This window comes from Copadichromis virginalis, linkage group LG18 (assembly GCF_057382275.1).
Source record: "Copadichromis virginalis isolate Kocher_CV1m ecotype Utaka linkage group LG18, C_Virginalis_male_GT1.1, whole genome shotgun sequence".
In the NCBI taxonomy this organism is placed as follows: Eukaryota; Metazoa; Chordata; class Actinopteri; order Cichliformes; family Cichlidae; genus Copadichromis; species Copadichromis virginalis.
Genome location: NC_140635.1, coordinates 26,707,532 through 26,728,914, shown reverse-complemented (window position 1 = coordinate 26,728,914; position 21,383 = coordinate 26,707,532). Strand labels below are relative to the sequence as shown.

Here is a 21,383-nt window from a genome sequence, read left to right as displayed (position 1 = left end):
AGTTAAAGCGTCATTCAGATCAGGCATCTAGAGAGGCCGCACGATGTTGATAACTGGGGGCCTTGCAAACACACTACACACATACAACTGAAGATGGCGGATGTGTTGAGTGTTCTTCGTCAGTATAACATCCAGAAAAAGGAGATTGTTGCTAAAGGAGATGAAGTTATATTTGGGGAGTTCTCCTGGCCGAAGAATGTCAAGACCAACTACATAATCTGGGGGTATGTCAGTGCTAATAACATCTACAAAGTGCTTCAGTAGGCCTGCAGCTGATGCTCATCTGTGCCTTGTGCTGCTAGTAACGACGGAAGGCTCGCTAGCTACGAAATGCTAACCCAGCTACTTTCCTCAAAAGTTAAAGCACCCTTTTAATTGTTGTTAGTGCATCAGGGAGGTCTCTTCCATAGACTATAGAGCCAATTTTACTAGCTTCCATGAAAGCCAATGTATGTCTTTTAAACTTACCTCGCGAGGGGTTCAGCCAAACTTGTAGTGTTGTGTAATGCTAATTAATCATGGACGCTAGCTAGCGAGCGAGTTGTTTCACGGAGACAGAGATTCAGAGAGTCGAGTTGAAACACCTGTGTGTTTGTTTGTTTTCTCTTTTAGTCCCTACAGTCATGACTATAAACGTCTTTCTTCACCGTGCAAAAACCAAACTTTGTGCATGTGACGCAGAAATTAAAGTTGCAACTAGCAGTGCTTTAGCTAGCAGGAGAATTGTTGACAGTGGTTGATAAAGTAACTTTGGCTTTATATTCAAGCTTTAATGCGGTTCACATCAAACCACTTTAAGTGTGCTTCACGCAGTAATTCACTTAAAGTTTGTTAGTTGTAAAACTGGACACTTGCATGCTTTTTCAAAAATGTTTTGTGCTTGTTTTGATCTTTAGTACTGGTAAAGAGGGGCAGCCCAAAGAGTACTATACCTTGGACTCTATCTTGTTCTTGCTCAACAATGTGCACCTGCCGCATCCATCCTATGTGCGAAGAGCTGCAGTAAGTGCTCTGGAGTTCATATGAAACAGCCCAAAATCTGTCAGTATCAATCCTTCATTGCTTACCAACGTGTTGTTTGAGACACCCCTGATTCCAGCCCACATTTTGTCATACATGCAGCATCTTGTAAACTTTAAAGAGTGTTGACTTTTATGATTGTGTGTTGTTTATAGACAGAGAACATCCCTGTTGTCAGACGACCTGATCGAAAGGGCTTGCTGTCATATCTTAATGGCGAGAGCTGTAAGTAGCGCTTGGGCGCTGAGGATGGGGGTGTTTTGTGGCATCTAGTACAGCCTTTGGCATTTTCCAAAATTGTAATGATTTCTTCCAGGTTTTGGTTCCCTGAAAATTTGCTTCAAATGTTGTTTTTGTCCATTTGCAGCCACGTCAACGAGCATCGACAGAAGTGCGCCCATAGAAATAGGTCTGCAAAGCCGGACACAAGGTAAAGTAACAACATTTTTACAACATGATGTGGAGTTTAGTTTCATAACTTAATCCTGAAATGTAAATTTCAGGAATAATTACTACTTATAACTGCTAGAGCTGATACCAGTGATGCAACATACACTGTCCTATTTTTACAAAAACAATTTTGCATAAGTGAAATAAAGGAAGGTGGGATGAAGGAATTTGTTTTGCATAGTGATACAATGTTTTTTGTTTGTTTTTCTTTCTTTGCTATTGTTGTTTGTTTTTTTGTTTTGTTTTTTAGTTAAAAGAGCAGCTGATGAGGCATCCTCTGAAGCCAAAAAACCAAGAGTTGAGGTAAATTATGTTACTTCAGCTGTCACATGTGGCTCATGTTGTTTTCTGTGTGGTATCACACAGGACACAGAAATCACAGTTTTCCTATTCTGACATACTTAACATTGAATTTGTTTACATATTCTTACTGTAATAAATGTGGACCACTCCCAACACCTGAAAATACTACCACTACTAATCATGATGATGATAATAATTCATTTTTAAAAATAATTCCATTAGGAAAATATTTAAATGAATTAACTTAGTAAACTAAATAGTGGGAAACGCAGCTCATTAAATATTCTTCAGTGTTTAGTGTAACTGAATATAAATGGGTAACTGTGTCATGCATGCAGGTGACACAGTGAGTATTTTAACTTTTACAAATTTCAGCAGTGTGGGCAGTTAAAGGTTTTTGATATATCATTTTTTATCCTGCAATTTGCTAATAATGTGAAAACTGCTTTCAATCTCAAGGATGAGGAACGTGTGCGTCTGGACAAGGAGCGTCTGGCTGCCCGTCTGGAGGGCCATAAAGAAGGCATCGTGCAGATTGAACAGATCAGGTATGATCAGGTTATGAGCTTTTCCTTATTCTGATTACCAGTTCCTCCTAACAGATAGTTCAGCTTATCAAAACGTTTGTCCCTGTCTTCCAGATCACTGTCTGAGGCCATGTCTGTGGAAAAAATTGCAGCCATTAAAGCAAAGATTATGGCAAAGAAGCGTTCAACTATCAAAACAGATCTCGATGATGACATAACACTGAAGCAGAGAAGCTTTGTGGATGCAGAAGTGGATGTCACCAGGGATATTGTTAGCAGAGAGCGGGTCTGGAGGACTAGGACAACCATTCTCCAGAGCACTGGAAAGGTTAGTGTACACTTTATGCCAGACTGTTTTCTGATGAAACTAATGAAACTTTCCTTCAGAAGCAAGAGCCTTAAGACAAGTGTGTTGTCAACTAGCGCTGTATAAATGAATTGTAATTGACTTGACACTATAATGCCAGATGTATCATATCATGTAACCAGAAACCCCTTTTAACCCTACGCCATCACCTGACGTGCACCTCCCTAGAAGTCTGTCTAAAACTTGGGTCGACGCAGAAATAACTGAATGGCCTGGAACATAAAAAGGGGTTTCTAGTTACCTTGTGAGTTATGACATAGATTTCCCACAGAAGTCTAAATTATACATTAGCCTCCGGAACCCTAAGAGACAGTGCATTGGGTTGAGAAAACATTCAAATGGCCCAGCCATGAAAGCACCATAAATGTGTACCAGTACATGGACCAGTGTGAACCACTAGATGGCAGCAGAAGCTGAATTTAAATGTTAGGAATTAACTGATAACTACAGATTGTTGAAAAGATGTGCTCACCTATCAGTTTAAATTTGGCTTATCAAAAACGAAACCATCTTATTTAAAGTCCAGCCATCTTTGTTTTGTTTGTTTTAAGGTTGTCAGATATCTGATCTTATCTTAGTTTAACCTTTTTAAAGCTAAATAGATTTGTTTTGTCAGTCGCTCGATAAACTAATTTATTTAATGTGTCTCATTATGTCTAACTGGAGAGAGATATAGGGATAGGGAGGTAACAGTGCACAGTATTCAGTTAAGTATGAATGCCTGTTCAGATTCCACATGTTTAATATTTTTCTTATTGTGTTCCTGCATATCCAGAGTATTAAATGATAAAAAATCTAAACAAAAACCAAATATTCATGAACAAGAATTTAGAGTTCACAGTTAAATGAAACTAATCCTTCACACCAGTTGTGCCGTTGAAATTTTTTTTTCTTTAATGAAATGTTCAAAGTAAGGCAGCTGTCTCACTTTGTAGACACTGAGGGCAAAACTTGGAATTCCACCTGAACATCTGTTCTGTGGATGGATCGCTTGTTAGGAGAGAAATTGCAGAATCATGCAAAATATTGATTTTAATTATTGTACATATTTAATGAACCTGCTGCGTTGTTTATATGCAACAGCGAATGGACCATAACTAGTGAAATTTGAGCTCCTATTTGAATGTTCTTTTTGTTGTTTACATGCAAAGACTTCAGTTTTCTTGGCTCACAGTTCAAACTTAACCTGGGAAATTCTGTACTGAGGTGGGCATTAGAGCAGGGCGATATGGCCAAAAATATTTATCACGATATATATTTGAAAATTTGCGATAACGATATAACCGACGATATAATTGATGCGAGACAAAATACAACTCCACAACATTACTAGCGCAAAAAGACAACCTTCCATTTATTTTCACTTAAACAAGAAGCTGGTTTTTATGTACATTAAAGCTTTATAAAAATGTAACAGTGCAAATGCAAATTCCTTGCTGAAAGTTTAACCAAAAGGCATTTCCAGTAGAAATGGGCTGACATATCCTGAGCATAACCATGTATAATATCCACTGAAGTTAAAAAGAGGTGCTTTGCAACATTAAACTGCAGTGTGCAGTACGCATTTTTCGGACCATAAGGTGCACGGGATTATAAGGCACATTAAGCGAAACAAAGCAGTCAGATATATCAAACTTTATTAAACTCATTCTTCTTGCTTCCTCCACTTCTGTACCATTGATTCATTAATGTTGAATTCTCTGGCAGCTGTTCTATTCCCATGTTGTTGCAGTATATTAATGACTAACCTCGTATTGTGGATGGATTATCTCAGTTGTTCTCCTGACTGAAGTTTGGTCCGTTTACAGCATCCTGCCATGCGATTGCATTTGTCTCTAACCATGAAGAACCTTCACGTTAACTTTTATAAGTGGAAAAGTGTTAGTGTTCGTCCTCCAGCTTCACTGTTTATGTTATGCTAACATAGCTGTGTCGCTAGCGATCACGTAGCACATCATTATATACCAGCTAGCCCAACTTCAGTAACCCTACAAACGTCACTGCTGTTTAGTTTCCTGTCTTCATTTATGTTGGAAGTGATAGCAGAGCTGTACGTTTGAATTTTTTCAGAAATTTCTCAGTCAGAACATGCAATATCATGCTTAGGTAACTAGCGAAACTAGCGAGCTAACTTCCGCTAGCTTCCTGCTAACTTCTAACTCCGTTAAATGTAATAACTTTTGTTTTCATGGATGCCTGGAAGTTAAACTTTATAGTTACACCTGGTAAAGCAGCAATTCTGATCGTTTTATTAAAGATGAAAGAATTTAGACAGTTTTTAACTCTAAGTGATGCTGCAGTGTTGTTTGACCTGAAGATACGGAGTTTAGGACCCAGATTACTCCCAGATTTAAGAGCATCTTAGTCCGACAAATATGACAATAACAACGGCCGCTTGCATGTTCTGCAAAAAAATGTGCTTTGTTGTGTATCTGACGGACAAACACCAAACCAGTTCCACATCACGGAAGTTGCACCATTTTTACAAACCAATTCTGGTTCATCTGTTTCACTCAACAATCGGCCATGTGCGTATGAAAACAAAGGCACTGCGCATGCGCGTTTTACTCCCATTCTATCGCGATATTTCATTTTCCTATCGTTGCCTAACATTATACCGGTATTACCGTGAACGGTATAATATGGCCCAGCCCTAGTGGGCATGATACGCACACATGACGCTCATCGTTTCTAAACCAAACTAAAGATGTAGACAGACTGTTAACTTAACAGCACACAGTAATTAACTCATTCACTGCCAGCCATTGGCAGTGAATGAGTTAAACCCATTGACTCATTCACTGCCATTGACGGCTATAGACGTCAATGGCAGTGAATGAGTTAATAACTTGTACATTTTAAATGTGTTTTAATTGAATCTCTTCTGTGAGGGAAGTCTCGTTTTTGTTTTTAAAAGGAAACGACTCCTGCTCAACCTATTTTTGTTCCTTTTTCAGAACTTTTCCAAAAACATTTTTGCCATCCTTCAGTCCGTGAAAGCTCGAGAAGAAGGGCGAGCTCCGGAGCAGAGACCAGCACAGAACACAACTCAAGCGGTAAACTGACAAATATCCACTTCCTACAAATTACGTTACGTTATTTTTATTTTTTATTTTTTATTGGACCTTAATCTTTTTTATTAAGTGTTTATTTGCACATGGTTTAGATCTTAATCACACTTTTTTTGTAAATTAATTTCTTTACAATTTGAAAATACAGGAGTAATAAGGACGATTAAGACCCAGTTGATGATTTGTTGGTTGAATAAGCACACACCTTTAATTTGATTAGCTGTTAGTCCTGTTACGTTTGCATCTCATAAATAAATCAAAGTTAAAACTGACATATATTCATCTTATAATGAATTTGTCCAAAGTTATGTGTGCAAAAATAGTCTGTAGGTGTTTGAGTTAGTTGCAAATCCACTATAGTTTAAACTGAAGAGCGGTGTGTTTGTATATACAGGTATTTATTGTTTCGTATCTTTTCCAGGACCCGTCCCTAAGGAACAAGCAACCTGTCCCAGCTGCCTATAACAGATACGATCAGGAGCGATTCAAGGGAAAAGAAGGTGCGTTTTAGAAATGCTTTACTGATCATTTTAGTATCAATCCTTTTGCAAAAGAGTGCTTGTTTGTTTGAGTTAATATAAGTTCACTGATCCACAGTTTCCACATTTAAACCCAGCATCAGTAAACAAATGTGGTCAGAGTATGGAGAGAAATTTGCCACAAATGCATGCGATATGATTCACAAGCGTAAACTAAAGATTCACAAACGCGTACAATGATATGTGTGTAACTTTTGAGAACTCAGACGCACGTGCTTTAATCCACACACACACAAATATCAAGCAATCTGACCACACGTGAAACAATTTTACAAATGCGTTCATCCAAACTTGAATAAATACTGATCATTTATGATCATTTATGCACACTTTATTAAGTTTAGCTTCACGAATCAGATAATGTTCTCTTTCAAAAACATTTCTGTGCGCGCACACATCTAAAAATAATCATCTCTCATGTCCTTCACAAAACCATAAATGCGTAAGCACCAGTCACCTGATACTCACAGACCACGTCACATGCCCACTTGAGATTTTAAGGCAAATTTAATGCTGCTAGCTTCACACAGATTCACAAATGTAAGCTGCTTTCAAGTCCCAGTGTAAAACTGGGACATCTGGGCTTATAAGCGGCGAACACGTTGCATAATATGCAGGTATTAGATTTCATTATACTTATAAAGAAAAAAACCCTCTTTGTTCAGCCAGTGAGCTCCAACTCATAGCATGTTGTTGTCCTAGAAACGGAGGGCTTCAAGATCGATACTATGGGCACGTATCACGGCATGACCCTGAAGTCAGTGACGGTAAGAAATAACTTTTTGCACAATAACTACTAACCAAAACCTCAACCTGTGACGCATGTATACAAGCACGGTTTTCCACAGGAAGTTGAGTAATAAAGTCTGTCAAGTAGTTAAATAACACATTTTAAATGTGCTTATGTATGTAACAGCATTTGAAAAACAGATGCCTGCTGTTCTTTCTAAATAGATTTTACTGTTTCAAAGAAATTCAGCACAAAGTACAGATAACTGGAGACATGTCCTCTGTGTAGGTAATGATGTCGCATCCTTACACGTCACCTGTCACAGCCATTTTTCAAAATAACTTCTTGGACAGTTTAATATGTGGAGATGTTTACTTGCACTGTCTGCTTCAGAAATCTAAAAGTCATACAGTAGCTCTGATTATTACAAAAAAGTACTTTATTTCTGTACAGTGAAGCACAGCGTGTTCTTTCATAAAATAAAACTCCAGTAGTTTGACTCAGACGTAGAAATAGTTCTTATCTCTTTTGTACAAAGTTGGCTAGAGCACTTGATTTGATTTTTACATTTCCAACATTTATGCACATTTTGTGTTGTGGATAAAGTGGGTTTGGATTATAAGTAAAGTCCCTTGATATGAAGTTCAAAAAAGAGGATGTGCTGAGATATAAATCTCTTTTTATTTTGTTTTTATTTATTTATTTATTTTATTTTTAACAGTGAGCATGTGAGTGTAACAGTGTCCTTTCACTCAGCTGATTTCTCTCCAGTCACTCTGTGTAAGTGTGTCCTGCCTGCTCTCTCTTTAAATGCGTTGATGCAGGCGTTTCGCTTGTTGCTCTGAAGGTGATGCCAGTATTTCAGGAGCTCATTGGGATGAAACCCATGTGATGTTATCAGATGGCTGTACTTGCAGCTGGAGTAAGATACTCGCCAGTGGTTGAATAAGAACTCATTTGGTGGTGGCGTGGGTTCGATTCCGAGGCTGGCCAGACATATTCCCACAAACACGTCCTCCAGATGCAGATGGCGGATACGTAAAGACACTTGATAGATTTTCCTTGCGAGATCCCCAGAAAAGACGTAACCAGTCCCAGAGCAAAAGGTGGGATACTTGTCACCTGGGTACAGCTCCGGGGGCATGTACCACTTGCTGTTTTTATTTCGGTTGGGTGCGTAGCCTCTCATGTTGTTTCCTGTGAAGTAGTTCCTCCTGGGCTCCAGTTCAGGCCTGAGCAGCTTAAAAATGAGGTACTCTGTGTTGACGAACATGTCGCTGTCTGTCTTCATGACGTAGCTGGTGTGCGGACAGTGCATTGCAACCCAGTTTAGTCCCATCAGTGTCTTTATGGTGAGGTTTTTGTAAGAATCCAGGAAGTCCTGCTGAATGATATCATGATGCCTCCGGCTCTCTGCTTCTAGCATCCTTTGTTGTAGAAGTCCCAGTTCTCCATCTTTTTTCCCCAGCAGAAAGAGCCGGATAAATCCCAGAGCTGGAGCAACACTCTCGTTCCCCCACGTCTGCCGTATAGCATTCCTCGCCTCCACCTGCCGAGCTTCAGTGGCAATCAGCAACACCAGAAATGGCGCAGCTGTGTTGTCTGCACATTTATCAGGCTCGTTAATGATGTAAGGGTACGGTCCGTGGGTTATCACGGCGCTGAGGTCTGCGTCGTCTCTTTGGCTTGTGTTTGCTGCCAGAACGTTCTGAAAATTTGGGTCTGGTTGAGTTGGGTAAACTCCCTGATTTTCACGGGAGCTGATGTTGGCGTCAGCCTTGAAAGTCTGTTGAGGAATGATGACGAACCTCCACTGTGAATGGCGGGTGCTTGTGTTCCATTTGGCTTTGGTGGTGTGAGCTGCTCCACCTCCATACACCAGAGGATGCCCTCTCCACCATGGCATACCAGTGAGCCTCGGCAGCCACACCTGGTGGACTAGAAAGAACAGCACACCCAGCAGAGAGAGCAGATACAGAAGTTTAGCTGTGTGTTTACAGCAGTGGCGTCGTTTCCACTGCATGGTGTCGACACTTCTAGTCTTGACAGTTGTTACGCTTCAATCCAGTTGTCAGCAGGGTTTCAGTAATATAAATCACTTTGTTGATACCCAGTGATGGCCTAGGAGACAGTGGAAAGAAGAGTATACATTTTCATTGTGAAAAACGAAATTATACTCACAGTTTTCATTCTGATAAGGCTGCAGTTTACAGTAAATAAGCTTGTAAATACCAGCCAAGTTAAGAAAACTTTGCAGCAATCTGGTGAGCACGTTTTCATTTCTTGATTTGGAGAAATACACAACTTGATTGGCCCATCCTGTTGTTTTTAAACATATTTGATATCATATTAATGTAATGAGGGTACATTTCTATAGTCTAAATATAGTTCGTAGGCTTTTATATCGACATTAAAATCTACAAATTACCTGCTTTGACGTCTTCCTCTACCACACTCGTTTGGTTTTAGTTTTCATGTACCGTAATTGTCGGGCTATAAGCCGCTACTTTTTGCACAAGCTTTGAACCCTGCGGCTTTTAGTCAGGTGCGGCTTTTCTATAGATTGTCCATGATTTTTGTCATATCGTAAGACGATTTGTTTTGTTTGTTCCGCTGTTGTACGGCACTACGTTGCCTGGCGGAAGGATCGGGGTTCAAGAGTGGTATGTTGGTCACATGTCCATCCGCCAGGCAACATAGTGCCGTACAAGTAGCGCGAAAAACAAACTTCAAAGTAGCGCTACGCGTTCAGCGGGAGTCGTGGATGATGAGCGGCGATAAACTTGCGAAAAGCAAGTTGTGCTCAACTCTACCGGTGGATTCTGACAGCGTGGAAAAGTGTGCAAACATCCACGATCACCAACGGATTTCGAAGGGCTGGACTGCTGCATGATGAAGAGGAGGACACCGCCACGGCCCTTCAGAGGGTGTTCGACTCCGACACTGACAATGACAATGAGGATTATCTTTGGATTTGAAAGTGACAACGAAGGAAAGAAGCTGAGAGTGGATGACGAAGCCATCCTGAGCCTGTTCGTTTCCGACACTGGAGAAGAGGACTTTGGTGGTTTTAGTGCGCAGGAAGATGGTGGTGAATGACTGACTTTTCTTCTTGTTAAAGCCATGTCACTGCACCTGAGCCTAAAAGGTAGTCCGAATCTATTTTTCTGGTGTGCTGTAGGTTACTGTTATGTACTACATTTGTTACTCATTTATGAAGCACAGCACATGTGCAAATATGTACCCATAACTTGTTTTTCAAAATATTAATAAAAGGGGTGTGTCTCCAAACAGCCATCTCTTTCCTGACAATTCGCTTTGTGCATATTCTCTTACATATGATAAGTCAATATTGAAACACCTGCGGCTTTTAGTCAGGTGCGGCTAATGTATGTACAAAACAGGATTTTCCCCTGATTTTAGCTTGTGCGGCTAATATTCAGGTGCGCTTTGTAGTCCGGGAAATACGGTAATAATGCTAGAATGCTAGTTGTGGCTAATTGTAGAATGTCAACAGACGGTGTAGTTTTTGCAGATGAGTTTTCTTTCTTTTTTTTAAGAAAATTACAAAACAAAGGAGCCTAACATAACAGAGAGGACTTTGAGAGAGTTTAAATTCTCTCCACTGTTGCATGCTTCAGTAGAAATAAGTTTTTCTCCCTTTAGAAAGACACACCCTTTACATCCTGTAAGTTAAACCACAACCAGAGGAGTGAATTATATCAGTCATCTGTTATGACTGTTTTTATGTCGATGTTCGTCTGTATTTTCAATTCTTCACAACATAAACTCACCTTTTTTAGTCTAAAAACTTGTCTCTGTGGTATTCATCGCTGCTGGATAAATTAGTCTTCACACATTCCGACTGGCCTCTCGGTCTCTGTTCCTGCGGTGCTTTTGGCCACATCATAAATGCACACAGCCCCATGTCCTCACTTTTTTTTTTTTTTTTTTTTTCCTGCAGCATATGTCAAATTGTCCTCTTCTTTGGCTGGTAAGGTTTCTGTAGTCAGTCCAGGGAAATTAATTTTTCCAGGTAATCCTAGCTTTTTGCCTCATGCGTGCACAAATGTGCTGCTAGTTCATGCGTGCATGCCTGGCAAGAGCATGTTTGAGCGCTCCGGTGTTGCAGTCTCTCAATCTGCCTTGGCGCATTGTCCCTAGAGGCTTGATTTTAGCTGTGGTGTGCTGCTTCTTTTGCTCATGGCCGAAGAGAGAGCAGACACGGTAGTTGACAGTAAGCTGCAGCCCTGGGTCCTTTTACTGTCCCCGCTGTCATGTTGTGTATATCAAAGCAGGCACGCAGAGATGGGATTCACATCTGAATGATAAATAAGCCTACATGTCTCCGTTCAGCTTTGCTCCCCCTTTCTGTGCTTATCCTAGTTTCCTCTTGTTCTTCCTCTTTGATTCACATGCCCGCTGTCCACTGTGTTTCTCAGATCGTTCAGATTTCGGTTTTTATGCTTATCCCCCCTCCCTATTCAGCTGCCTCTCACACACTGCTCCTTCTAGCTAGAGGAATGAAAGCAACGGGGGAGGAGGAAGATGAACGGAAGGAAGAGCTGTGAGTTGTGAGCTCGCTCTGAAAGGCAGCTCTAGGCTCGGTGGCATTACGCTCTCTCACCACGTCACGCCGTCTTTGCTGCTGTTGCTGCCTGCTCTGTTAAAGGGGAGGGGGTTGGGCTACTGACCTATTTGTATTCACACCCACTCTGAGGAATGAGGAATAAACCATTGTCTCAATTGGCATGCTGTGAGAAAAGGGAAGAGAGGTCATTGTGTACACACTTCCACAAATCTTAGAGGGTCGCTGATTTAAAAGTGGCAAACATCAGCTTACATGTTGTTGACTGAAAAACAGTGGACATTACCACCCAGACCCCAGCAGTCTGTCACCCCCAGCTGTCATCTCACACAAACGTCTTGCATATAGTTAATTAAAATTATCTTTACACTAAGCTCACTAAATCTAATATTTCGCGTCTTTGCCCATGTTACAATACATATATTTTATTTGTGTCTGGTAATGACAGAAAAATAAAAAAACGGTGACTTTTCAGGTGACAAACCACAACTGTGATTCTTAGCAGCACAAAGGCACAGAGATGACTGAAAATGCCGGCATAAGTACTGTTGCTGAAGCGTGAACTAAAATTGTAAGTGACCGTTATGTTTTTATGACTGTTCCAGCAGTAGAAATCCCATTTCTGAATTTTACAACATAATCACAGTTTTCTCATCCTGTGAGAAAGTTTGACTCCACTAACTTTTGCATGTTGGACTTTTATGTTTCTTTTTTCTGGTTTCATCTAAACATATAGGCCTTTGCCATAGCTTAGTACAGTGGTGGTGCAGATTGAATTACAGAATAGATCGATTTATTGTAAGCTATGCTTTAATGTACAGTTATCACCCATCACACCTGCTCCGCTCCACATTTCTCCCTCAGACTGATTCAACCTCACTGCCACAAAGAACCCTTGAGGAAATCATTCCTACTGTTCTCTATAAAGCTGTGTTTAAAACTCTTCATGCTGTGACAGGTGAACACACCTGTCAGGCATAAAATCCCAAATGTACTTTGTATTAAACCTTCATTCAGCTGTTTGTTTGTTTGTTTTTTTAATTTGCTTTTTTTTATGTAATGTACATATAAATTAATGCAATTTTCACTTTTCTCTCAGGCAATGTCAGTCTTACTATTACTGTTTTTAACTACATTTTTACTTTTTTGTTTTTAATCACTGCTATAACTATAAATTCCTGCATAAGGCTTTTATCGTGTATTTCTTTGTTTAATGCGGTCTCTACTATTTTTACTTTTTATGTTTCTGTTCTAACACCCACATTTCCCTTGTGAGGTCAGTAAAGCAGCTATCTGTCTTGTTTTGTAGGTTAGCCCTGACAAGTTTAGCTCTCTTTCACAAGGGTAACTTGTGAACAAACAAATACTAGTGCTAAGCAAAACTACAGCAGTGTAATTAGCATTTGAGAGGTTTAAGGAACTTGCACTCGCACTCAGATGGGGCCTTCTAGTTAACATTAACCCACATTCAGTTCAAGCAGATGAGCTCCAGACATGCAATTTATCTGTAAATGACACACTTTGTTGTAGAGCTTCAGTTAGACGTTACCTTGCAGATCAGAGGAGTTGGAGTATATTTGATACTTGATGCCCACTAATATTTAACTGTTGGTTGATTGTAGTTGTGTTAAAATGCTGAAAACTTTAGAAAACAAATAACAGATCACGATAAGGATGACTACCAGCTGCTTCAAGAGCAGCTGCTCCTGCTGGGTGGCTATCTAAGCCTAAATATTCAACACTGTTCAGTTATTTCACTGATGAAACACCTTGAACAATTTTATTTCAAGTGGCCTGTTGGGCACAACAATCGAAGCTGCACAATTTTTATATTTCTTGTTAACATCAGAAGTTTCTGAAGACACTGTATGATGGGACTGTATATAACCTTGTATTTTTAATCTTGAGGTGTTGCTTGTTTTCTAGGAAGGAGCATCTGCTCGAAAGGCCCAGACCCCTGCACTGCAGCCTGTACCTCGTCCAGGTTAGTGTTGAATTCTAAATGTTCATGTTTAATCATGCATAAAGAATAAATACAGAGTAAAAACCTTTTTTTTAGTTTTTGCCCATCGTGCCACAGAGTGTAAGGACTGTTTCTGTTTGAGAGTTTGTACTGGAGTGATGTTTTTAACAAAGACAGACTTGCACTCTGTACTACTACAATATTCTTTTCTGTGCCTTATTTTTCATATAGCAAGGGAAAACCGCTAAAAACACCCTATAGTCTGTACATGCTCCAGCTGAGCCTGGGCTAGTTCCTTTTTCATTCATTTCTCAAGGGTTACCGTAAATTGATTCTGTCATTTTTTTTTTTTTTTGTCCTCCTCCCAAATCCTGACGTAGTCACATCATGACTGTTTTCAGTTTTCAGTGCTCCCAACACTGCCTGTTAGTATGTGTTGATCAGCTCTTTTCATATATCAGTCACTCGGGTCTCTTACCAGCAATTTCTAAAGGGACTGTATCAGAGCGTTGTGTAATAATAACGGTATTTCTTTTATTCACAACGTCGACTGTTTCCAGGCGTGGCATTTAGACACATGACTGTACTAATAAAAAAAGAAAAGAATATTCACATGATTTCTGAATGAAGCTGCATCGCTAAAATAACCTTTTGTCTGTAGAGAAGAATCACATGTTTGTTTGACTCTTCTACAAACGCTTAGCAACTTCCCATTGCATGTGTGGAAGAAATAAGAAGTAGAACCAGTTTGACCCATTTGACCTGCAGCAGAGGTTTTAAGCTAAAACTTTGTCTTTGAGTGTGACTGCAAGTCTGACAAAAACTGTCTTTTCTGCTTTATTTAATTATACTCCAATTAGCAAAAGACTAAACGTTTAAATATATTTAGTGGTCTTTCTTTAATTTTTGCCACTACTTTTATAAACTATCTAACGGTTCTCCAGTTGCTCACTCCATGGTGGTATTTCACATGGGATTTATGCATTTGTGTTGCTTTCAGTTTTATCTCCAGCTGCTTCAGCCGGTTGGTAGATATTTATTACTTTAACACATTGCAGAGTTTATGCAAATCCACAACCCCAATTCCAAAAATGTTGGGACACAATAAAATGTAAATTAAAAACCGAATGCATCCTCTCCTCTTTCAACACCAGTGCAGACCAGATCATGTGCTGTCTGATGTAGGATTCAATACTTGATGTAATTGAAATATGGGTTGATGGCAAATTCTGTTCTTACTTAGATTTTAAACAAGGTCCCAACTTAAACATCATGAAACTGAACCACAGTTTGATGAAATGGGGAACTTGGAGAATCGGCTACATGTATTTTTAGTCTAACACTTTTTCTTTTTTTTTATCATTTGACACACTCCGTGTATGCAAGCTTTAAGAGGCAAAGTCGGGTTTCCGTTTTCTTTTCTTTTTTCTTTTTCCCCTTTTGGACCTAAAGGGTTCATTTATTTCATTGGTTAAAGTTAGCATTAGGTATACTGATAGACACCAGATTCTTCCAACTATCATGTGGAAGTACCTCCCCTTTTCCAAACAGTTTTTAAGGATAAATTCCAAAAAAAAAAAAAAACCCTTTCTGTGTTCAGGTTTAGTGATGTTCGTTCAGTCGTTGGATATTTTAAGTCTTACTATTGTTAGAGCTTATGAAGAAAATTTCTTGTCAAGGAAGTGACTTAACAAATACTTGACGCATAGGAAGCAGTTTTACTGAGGATTGTTGTTCTTGTCTTTGGACTCAATATCCACATTCGTGTTTGTATTTATTTAAAAATATATTCTTTTAACTGTTTTCTCTCTAGTTTCACAAGCCAGACCTCCACCAAACCAGAAGAAAGGTACATCACATTTGATCAGAGTTAATCACTGTTTTTTAGTAGTACTGACCAACTGAGCTGTAGTTTTAAACCATTTTTAATGTGGCTTTCTCCACAGGATCCCGAACACCAATCATCATCATCCCTGCTGCCACCACCTCCCTCATCACAATGCTCAATGCTAAGGATCTCCTGCAGGATCTGAAGTAAGTACAAATCATTAGTGCCCTTCTTCTTTCTCTAAAGTGTTCACATAATGAATCAACTGCACTGTCTTCCATGCATTGATGTTATTTGGCGGTTGATGTTCTTCAGACACGCAGTAGTGGATTTTTTTTTTTTTTTGTCAAGTTGCTCAACACTAAGTTTAGGGCAGAGATTGAAAAAGAGCTTGGCGTGCCAGCGGTGACTGTCTGTGGTCGTTGCCATAGAGCAACAACTGTTTGGAGGTTTAATGACTGGATTTAATGTTGGCACCTCTGCAAAATGGGCAGTGTTGGCAAGAAAGGTAAAAATTGTACCCTAAGGAGCAGCAGTGAAATGACTTCCAGACTCTGGCCTGTACCAGGTTTATCACATCAGAAGAGAAGAAGAAGCAGGGCATCCCGCGGGACAATGAGGTTCTGCTACAGAGGCGCAAAGACCAGATCCAGCCTGGTGGCACAACACTGAGTGTCACCGTGCCGTACCGCGTCATCGATCAGCCGCTCAAACTGGCTCCCCAGGATTGGTCAGTATATGTATTTTCTCAGTTATATTAGCATTTTACACCATACAGGAACACTATGGAAACAACAAGCCTGTACTCCCCTCTGTACCTTTATCATGAAATGACCATTCATCAGATGACTCAGCTGTTAACGGGGATATTTGAGTGTTTAGCAAATATGACTCATTATTATGCATGCAGCCTGTGTTGAAACCACAAGATGATTATGTTTCAGAGTCTGAGTTATCATATAATGGGTACACAGTACTGGCCGATTGTTGAATAATTTCAGAGGGAAATGGGGGGGAGAGGTGTGTGTTTCCTCTTCCTCACTTCTGCTGGAGCAAGTCTTAAGCCCATGTATAACACCCACTGGTATTGGCATATATAGCACATTACTGGTACTTGCCCAAGGACATGTGGAGCCGAGGATCAGTCCACCAGTTTTCCGAACCACTCCACTTGACCTACAGCCGATCAAGAATTTCAGCATCGGGCATCCTTGGTTGTAAATCCAACATCAGGAAAACACATATTGTCATATTAATGATACCTGAGATCCTTGCCCTCTGCTGCAGTGTTCAGTGAATGTGTTTACAGCTTATTGCACCTTCTTTAAATGCAGGGCTCTAGAGTGTGACCAATTTGGTCGCAAATGCGACCATATTTTTCAGTGGTGCGACTAAAAAAAAAATATTTGGTTGCACCTGTGCGACCAAATGTTCGGTTAGCAAAAAAAAAATAAAAATCTGCAACCTTCCAACAACAGACACATATAATGCCCCTATCGTGGACTAAACCAACGAGAGATAGTAAGGGGCGGGACCTCTCTGATGAGGCCTGATCCTTCTGAAATTCATAGCCAGTGCTCTGACACGGTGTCATCAATCTTTGAATGCTGAAAAAGCACAGTGTATCCAGAAAAACACATTATATTATATAAATTATTATAAAATTTGTGTGCGCCTAACTTTTGTGCCGGTACGCCTAACTTTTTAAAGTTAGGCGTACCGGTACGCCCATGGCAAAAAGTTAGTCTAGAGCCCTGAAATGTTTAATCCAGTTTTTTTTTTTTTTTTTTTTTTTTTTTTTTTTTTTGACAAGCCTGTTTCTTCCTTCAGGGATCGAGTGGTGGCTGTGTTTGTGCAGGGTCCTGCCTGGCAGTTCAAAGGCTGGCCGTGGCTGCTGCCCGACGGCTCTCCTGTCGACATTTTTGCCAAAAGTAAGTAATATTGTGAAGTCTAAATAGACTATTTAGTCTATTTAGTTTCACTGTGTTGAAACGATAGCAGTAAAAAATGGTTGGAGTCGTGATGTTTGGTTTTCCACTCATTCAAAGAATCAGCAAATTGTGAACTCTGTGCCTGTTGTAGACATATTTATCTGTGGACACCTTTCAAAGCACTCAGTGTTACCTTACAACAATAAAATTAACAAGTAGATCAATATTAAAGAGAGATTTAAGTTTGAGATTCAGAAATGTAAAACATAAGGCGTTGATGGTTATAGGTGATATGCTGATACTAACAGGTAGGTTTTGCGCTGTGCTTTTAAGCTGTGTCATAGTTTGGTTGACGGAGTTAGAGGCAGTGAGTTCCAACGATGAGTCTCAGCTAAAGCCTCTAGTGTTAAAGTCTGAAGCGAGGAGCAGTGAGGAGAGCGTGGAGCACGGGCAGAGGTGTGAGGAGATGAGGGTGCCAGGTCATGGAGAGCTTTGAAAGTGAGGAGCAGAATCTTGTATTGGATGTTCTGGGAAATGGGGAGACGGTGAAGCTGGGTGAGAATAGGTGTAATATGATAAGTGTGGGTGATTATTCTCTCTGCAGAGTTCTGTACAATTTGGAGCCAGTTAAGAAGTTTTGGGTGGAGATCAGAGAGAATAGCATTCCATTAATCCAAAGGCATGGATTATTGGAATGCTGTTCAAGGGCATGAACTAGAACTTGTGTGTAGCCTGAAGATGTTAGGTGGACTTGATGTGGGTGACAAAGAGAGTATTGTCCATCTATAGAGACATCAGATAGGGTGTCCTTTCATTCAATAAAATAACTTCATGACGGCTTGCGAGCAGGTAATGAGGAAAGGACGGGCAAAGGAGTTGTCAACGTAAAAATGAAACTATATTTCTGAGAAGAAAGAGATCATTTATAAATAGCAGGGGGTCCAGTACTGATCCTTTAGGGACCCCATGTGTGACCGAGGCTAATAGAGAGCGTACAGTCTTGCCTTGAACTAGATCCTGTCAGAAAGGAAGGATGTAAACCATTCTCGTGCTGTGTCCCGGAGTCCAGCACTGGCTCGTCATTCTAACAGAAGAGGGTGGGAAGTGGTATCAAAGCAGCACTGAGGTCAAGGAGGATGAGGATGGTGAGAACAGTGCCATGTGATGTCAGGAGGGATGTCAGTGGTCTGTCTAGAACGGAAATCGCGTTGAAATGGCTCGTAGAAATTATTGTTAACTAGAGCTGTGGTGCCACCGTGTCTTCCAGGATTTTAGAGATGAGGTTGGAAAAGGATTCAGAGGGTTGAATGTGTAGAATAAACTAAGACGTTGAGGAGATATTACTGAAAAACATCCTTACGGTTGCATGAATGCATTTTCCCCTCCAGTACGAGCTTTTCATTTAAAATACGATGAGGCAACGACTGATCCCAATGTGCAAAAGTGGGATGTGACCGTCCTGGAGCTGAGCCGCCACAGACGCCATCTGGACCGGCCCGTCTTCCTGCGCTTTTGGGAGACCCTTGACAGGTACTTAATTTTTATGCACTTAATTAAATTTCTTAATGTAATTTAATTTCACCTCGATGCACCTTTTTTATTTGTTTTTAATATGTAGTTAACGAAACTTTCTGTAATAAACTCTTTTCCTCGCTCCCTTTTCTTTCTTGGTGAACAGATACATGGTGAAACACAAATCTCACCTCAGGTTCTGAGCCAGGATCACAGCCACAGACACCGAAAATCCCACAAATCAATTCGTCAGCCTTCCCCTTCTAATTGGTCCAACTCCCTCATCCAAGCTGCCAATCCATCTTCCAACATGATCCCCATTTTAAGAGGAAGAGGAGGAGCGATCATTCCAGGGCTTCCTCCAGGACTCCTAATGCAGTCTGCTGGAATTGTTACTTTGGACATCAGAAAGGAGATTTTTGTGTTTTTGTTGTAATTGTTTTCTAATGTTTTCAGGTAGTTAAAGACAAATACCAAAATAAGTTTTATATAAAAGGTAACATGCTGCGGAGATGATTAAAACACAATACTAAGCAACATGAGCTCAAAGGGAGATGCTTGCCTTTTGTCAGCGGTAAACAGGAAATGTGAGCGTTTTAGTCTGATGAAAACGTGAGAATCTCTGGGTACAACTGAGGCAAGTGCTGAGTTTGAGGAAGAGACTTTCTTTACACTTCTCTTTTTTTTTTTTTTTTTTTTAAATTTTGGGTGTTTGTGGTCTGAATGTACATATGTGATCAAATCTGTGAGAGCCAAAACTCCTTGAGCAGAAAGGGGAGTGCAGGTAAATGTGTTCATATGTTAGATTGCTCCTCTGCTCTCACTCAGTTAAAATGATCTCAGTCAAGCAGTCAATCCCTAGTTCAGTTTTTGACAGCTCTGCACACGTCTTGGTCATGCAATGACCTTGTTAAACTCCTTTTTTTTGGTGTTGTGCTAGATGAGAGAAATTATGGAGAGTATTGCTTTAAAACATCACATGAAAATAGACAATAAAGCCTCTGAGAAACAAGTGCTTGTGTGCAGTCTGCTGAACGTGGGTAGTGCTTATTTGATTTGCTATCTCAGTAGTTTAATGTTAGTTTCATTTCTCCATGTCACCTGAAATACATTGTGTGGTTAATGAGGCTAAACAGATGCAGCTGAGCCCTAAAATATCTCTCCAGTTTTACTGTGTGGCTCCAGCACTGTTACATAATGTCTTGTGAAATGTAGCTACTATAAACAATTCTAACACATTTTACTGTTGCAGTTAATAATCTGCTCGTGGTTTGATGACTTCATAATCAAAATACGAACTAAAACAAATCCACGAGTATCAGAACAAGTGATCTGTGACGGCCGTGATTGGCTTCCTAAGGATTAGGAATAACCTCATTGGGACTGGAGGATGTTTAAACTGGATAGAGTGCATGCTTGCTCATGTTCCATCGTATATAATCTCCAGACGCTTTATTAGGAACACCTTAGTACTTCAAGGTTTGACCCCCTTTTTGCCTGCAGATCTGCCTTAATTCTTCATGGTATAGATTCAGTGAGGTGCCGGAAACCATGTTGACATGACAGCATCGCAAAGTTGCTGCAGATTTATCAGATGCACATTCATGATGTGATTTCCACATTCTCCTACATGCCTTCCAGGACCAAGGAGCCGACAGAGGAGCTTTATTAACATGTGAAGAGCCCGACATTTCTGACAGGGCTTAAACAAAGAGCTCAAAGGAAGAGTCGGTATTGGACTCCACCAGGTGGGCAGAAACACAGCAGCACATGAGAAAACAGTGACATAAGTGCTGGTTTCATTTTATTTTACATTAACATTTTAACATAAAAATAAACACGTAATTAACAAAAATCCTGTTAAACCCACTCAAACTCCTCCATAAATGAACTCAAAACCCCATCTCAGGTGGGACAAACACAGGTTCATTGATTTATTTTTTTGTGACCTGAGTTGTCGCCTCTTTAGGCTCTGCCTGTTAATCGTGGTCCCCTGACAGTAAAGCACTTTCGTTCCCACGGCCCTCGGCCTTTCAGACTTCACATAGGGGAATATGCAACATGCTGTGGCAGGTAATTTCAAATGCAATGTTTCTATCAGATCAATAAACATCAGCAAACACACGAACCGTTTGTGTGCAGTTTGTAGCACAGTGTTGCAAGCTAAAGGTCCAGCTGCTGTTTTCACGGGGAGAGAAAAGAAAGGGCGCGAACTTCACTCAGAGATGGAGAAAGATGACAAAGACAGGAAAGAAAGAAGAAATGTTTATATTTAAAGATAAGGACTGATCAGTGGTGTTGGAAATTTAAAGCTTACATGTAAGTCCTCGTTTTTTTAAATTGGATATCGGGTTTGTGCATGTGACAATATGCTTTTGTTCATGTTGTGAAACCTGCTGCAAAACAAACTGAAGTAGACTCGCTGTGGTTTGCTGCACTGTGATGGGTTTAAAGTAAAGAACAGTGTGTGACCGGTGCACAGTGGCTAAGGTTTCATGAAGTTAAACTGATGATGCTGAGATGCAATCACTGAATTCCACCTTCATACCAACTT

General features: G+C 40.2%; 2 protein-coding genes across 2 annotated transcripts; one reads left to right on the top strand and one right to left on the bottom strand.

The window, feature by feature from the left end:
* The first annotated feature begins 38 nt into the window (after window positions 1–38).
* On the top strand, window positions 39–19,841 carry cdc73 (cell division cycle 73, Paf1/RNA polymerase II complex component, homolog (S. cerevisiae)). Its single transcript, XM_085439433.1, has 17 exons — window positions 39–224; window positions 897–1,002; window positions 1,176–1,245; window positions 1,388–1,450; window positions 1,721–1,773; window positions 2,233–2,321; window positions 2,415–2,628; window positions 5,625–5,723; window positions 6,160–6,238; window positions 6,980–7,044; window positions 13,522–13,579; window positions 15,372–15,407; window positions 15,505–15,592; window positions 15,955–16,116; window positions 17,217–17,317; window positions 18,706–18,847; window positions 18,996–19,841. Exons 1-17 carry the CDS (start codon window positions 94–96, stop codon window positions 19,030–19,032), a joined length of 1,593 nt encoding a protein of 530 aa, XP_085295559.1. The 5' UTR covers window positions 39–93; the 3' UTR covers window positions 19,033–19,841.
* Window positions 6,166–9,087, bottom strand: LOC146688077 (beta-1,3-galactosyltransferase 2-like). Its single transcript, XM_085439432.1, has one exon. The coding sequence runs from the start codon at window positions 9,028–9,030 to the stop codon at window positions 7,756–7,758; it is 1,275 nt and encodes a 424-aa protein (XP_085295558.1). The 5' UTR covers window positions 9,031–9,087; the 3' UTR covers window positions 6,166–7,755.
* Window positions 19,842–21,383: the final 1,542 nt, after the last annotated feature.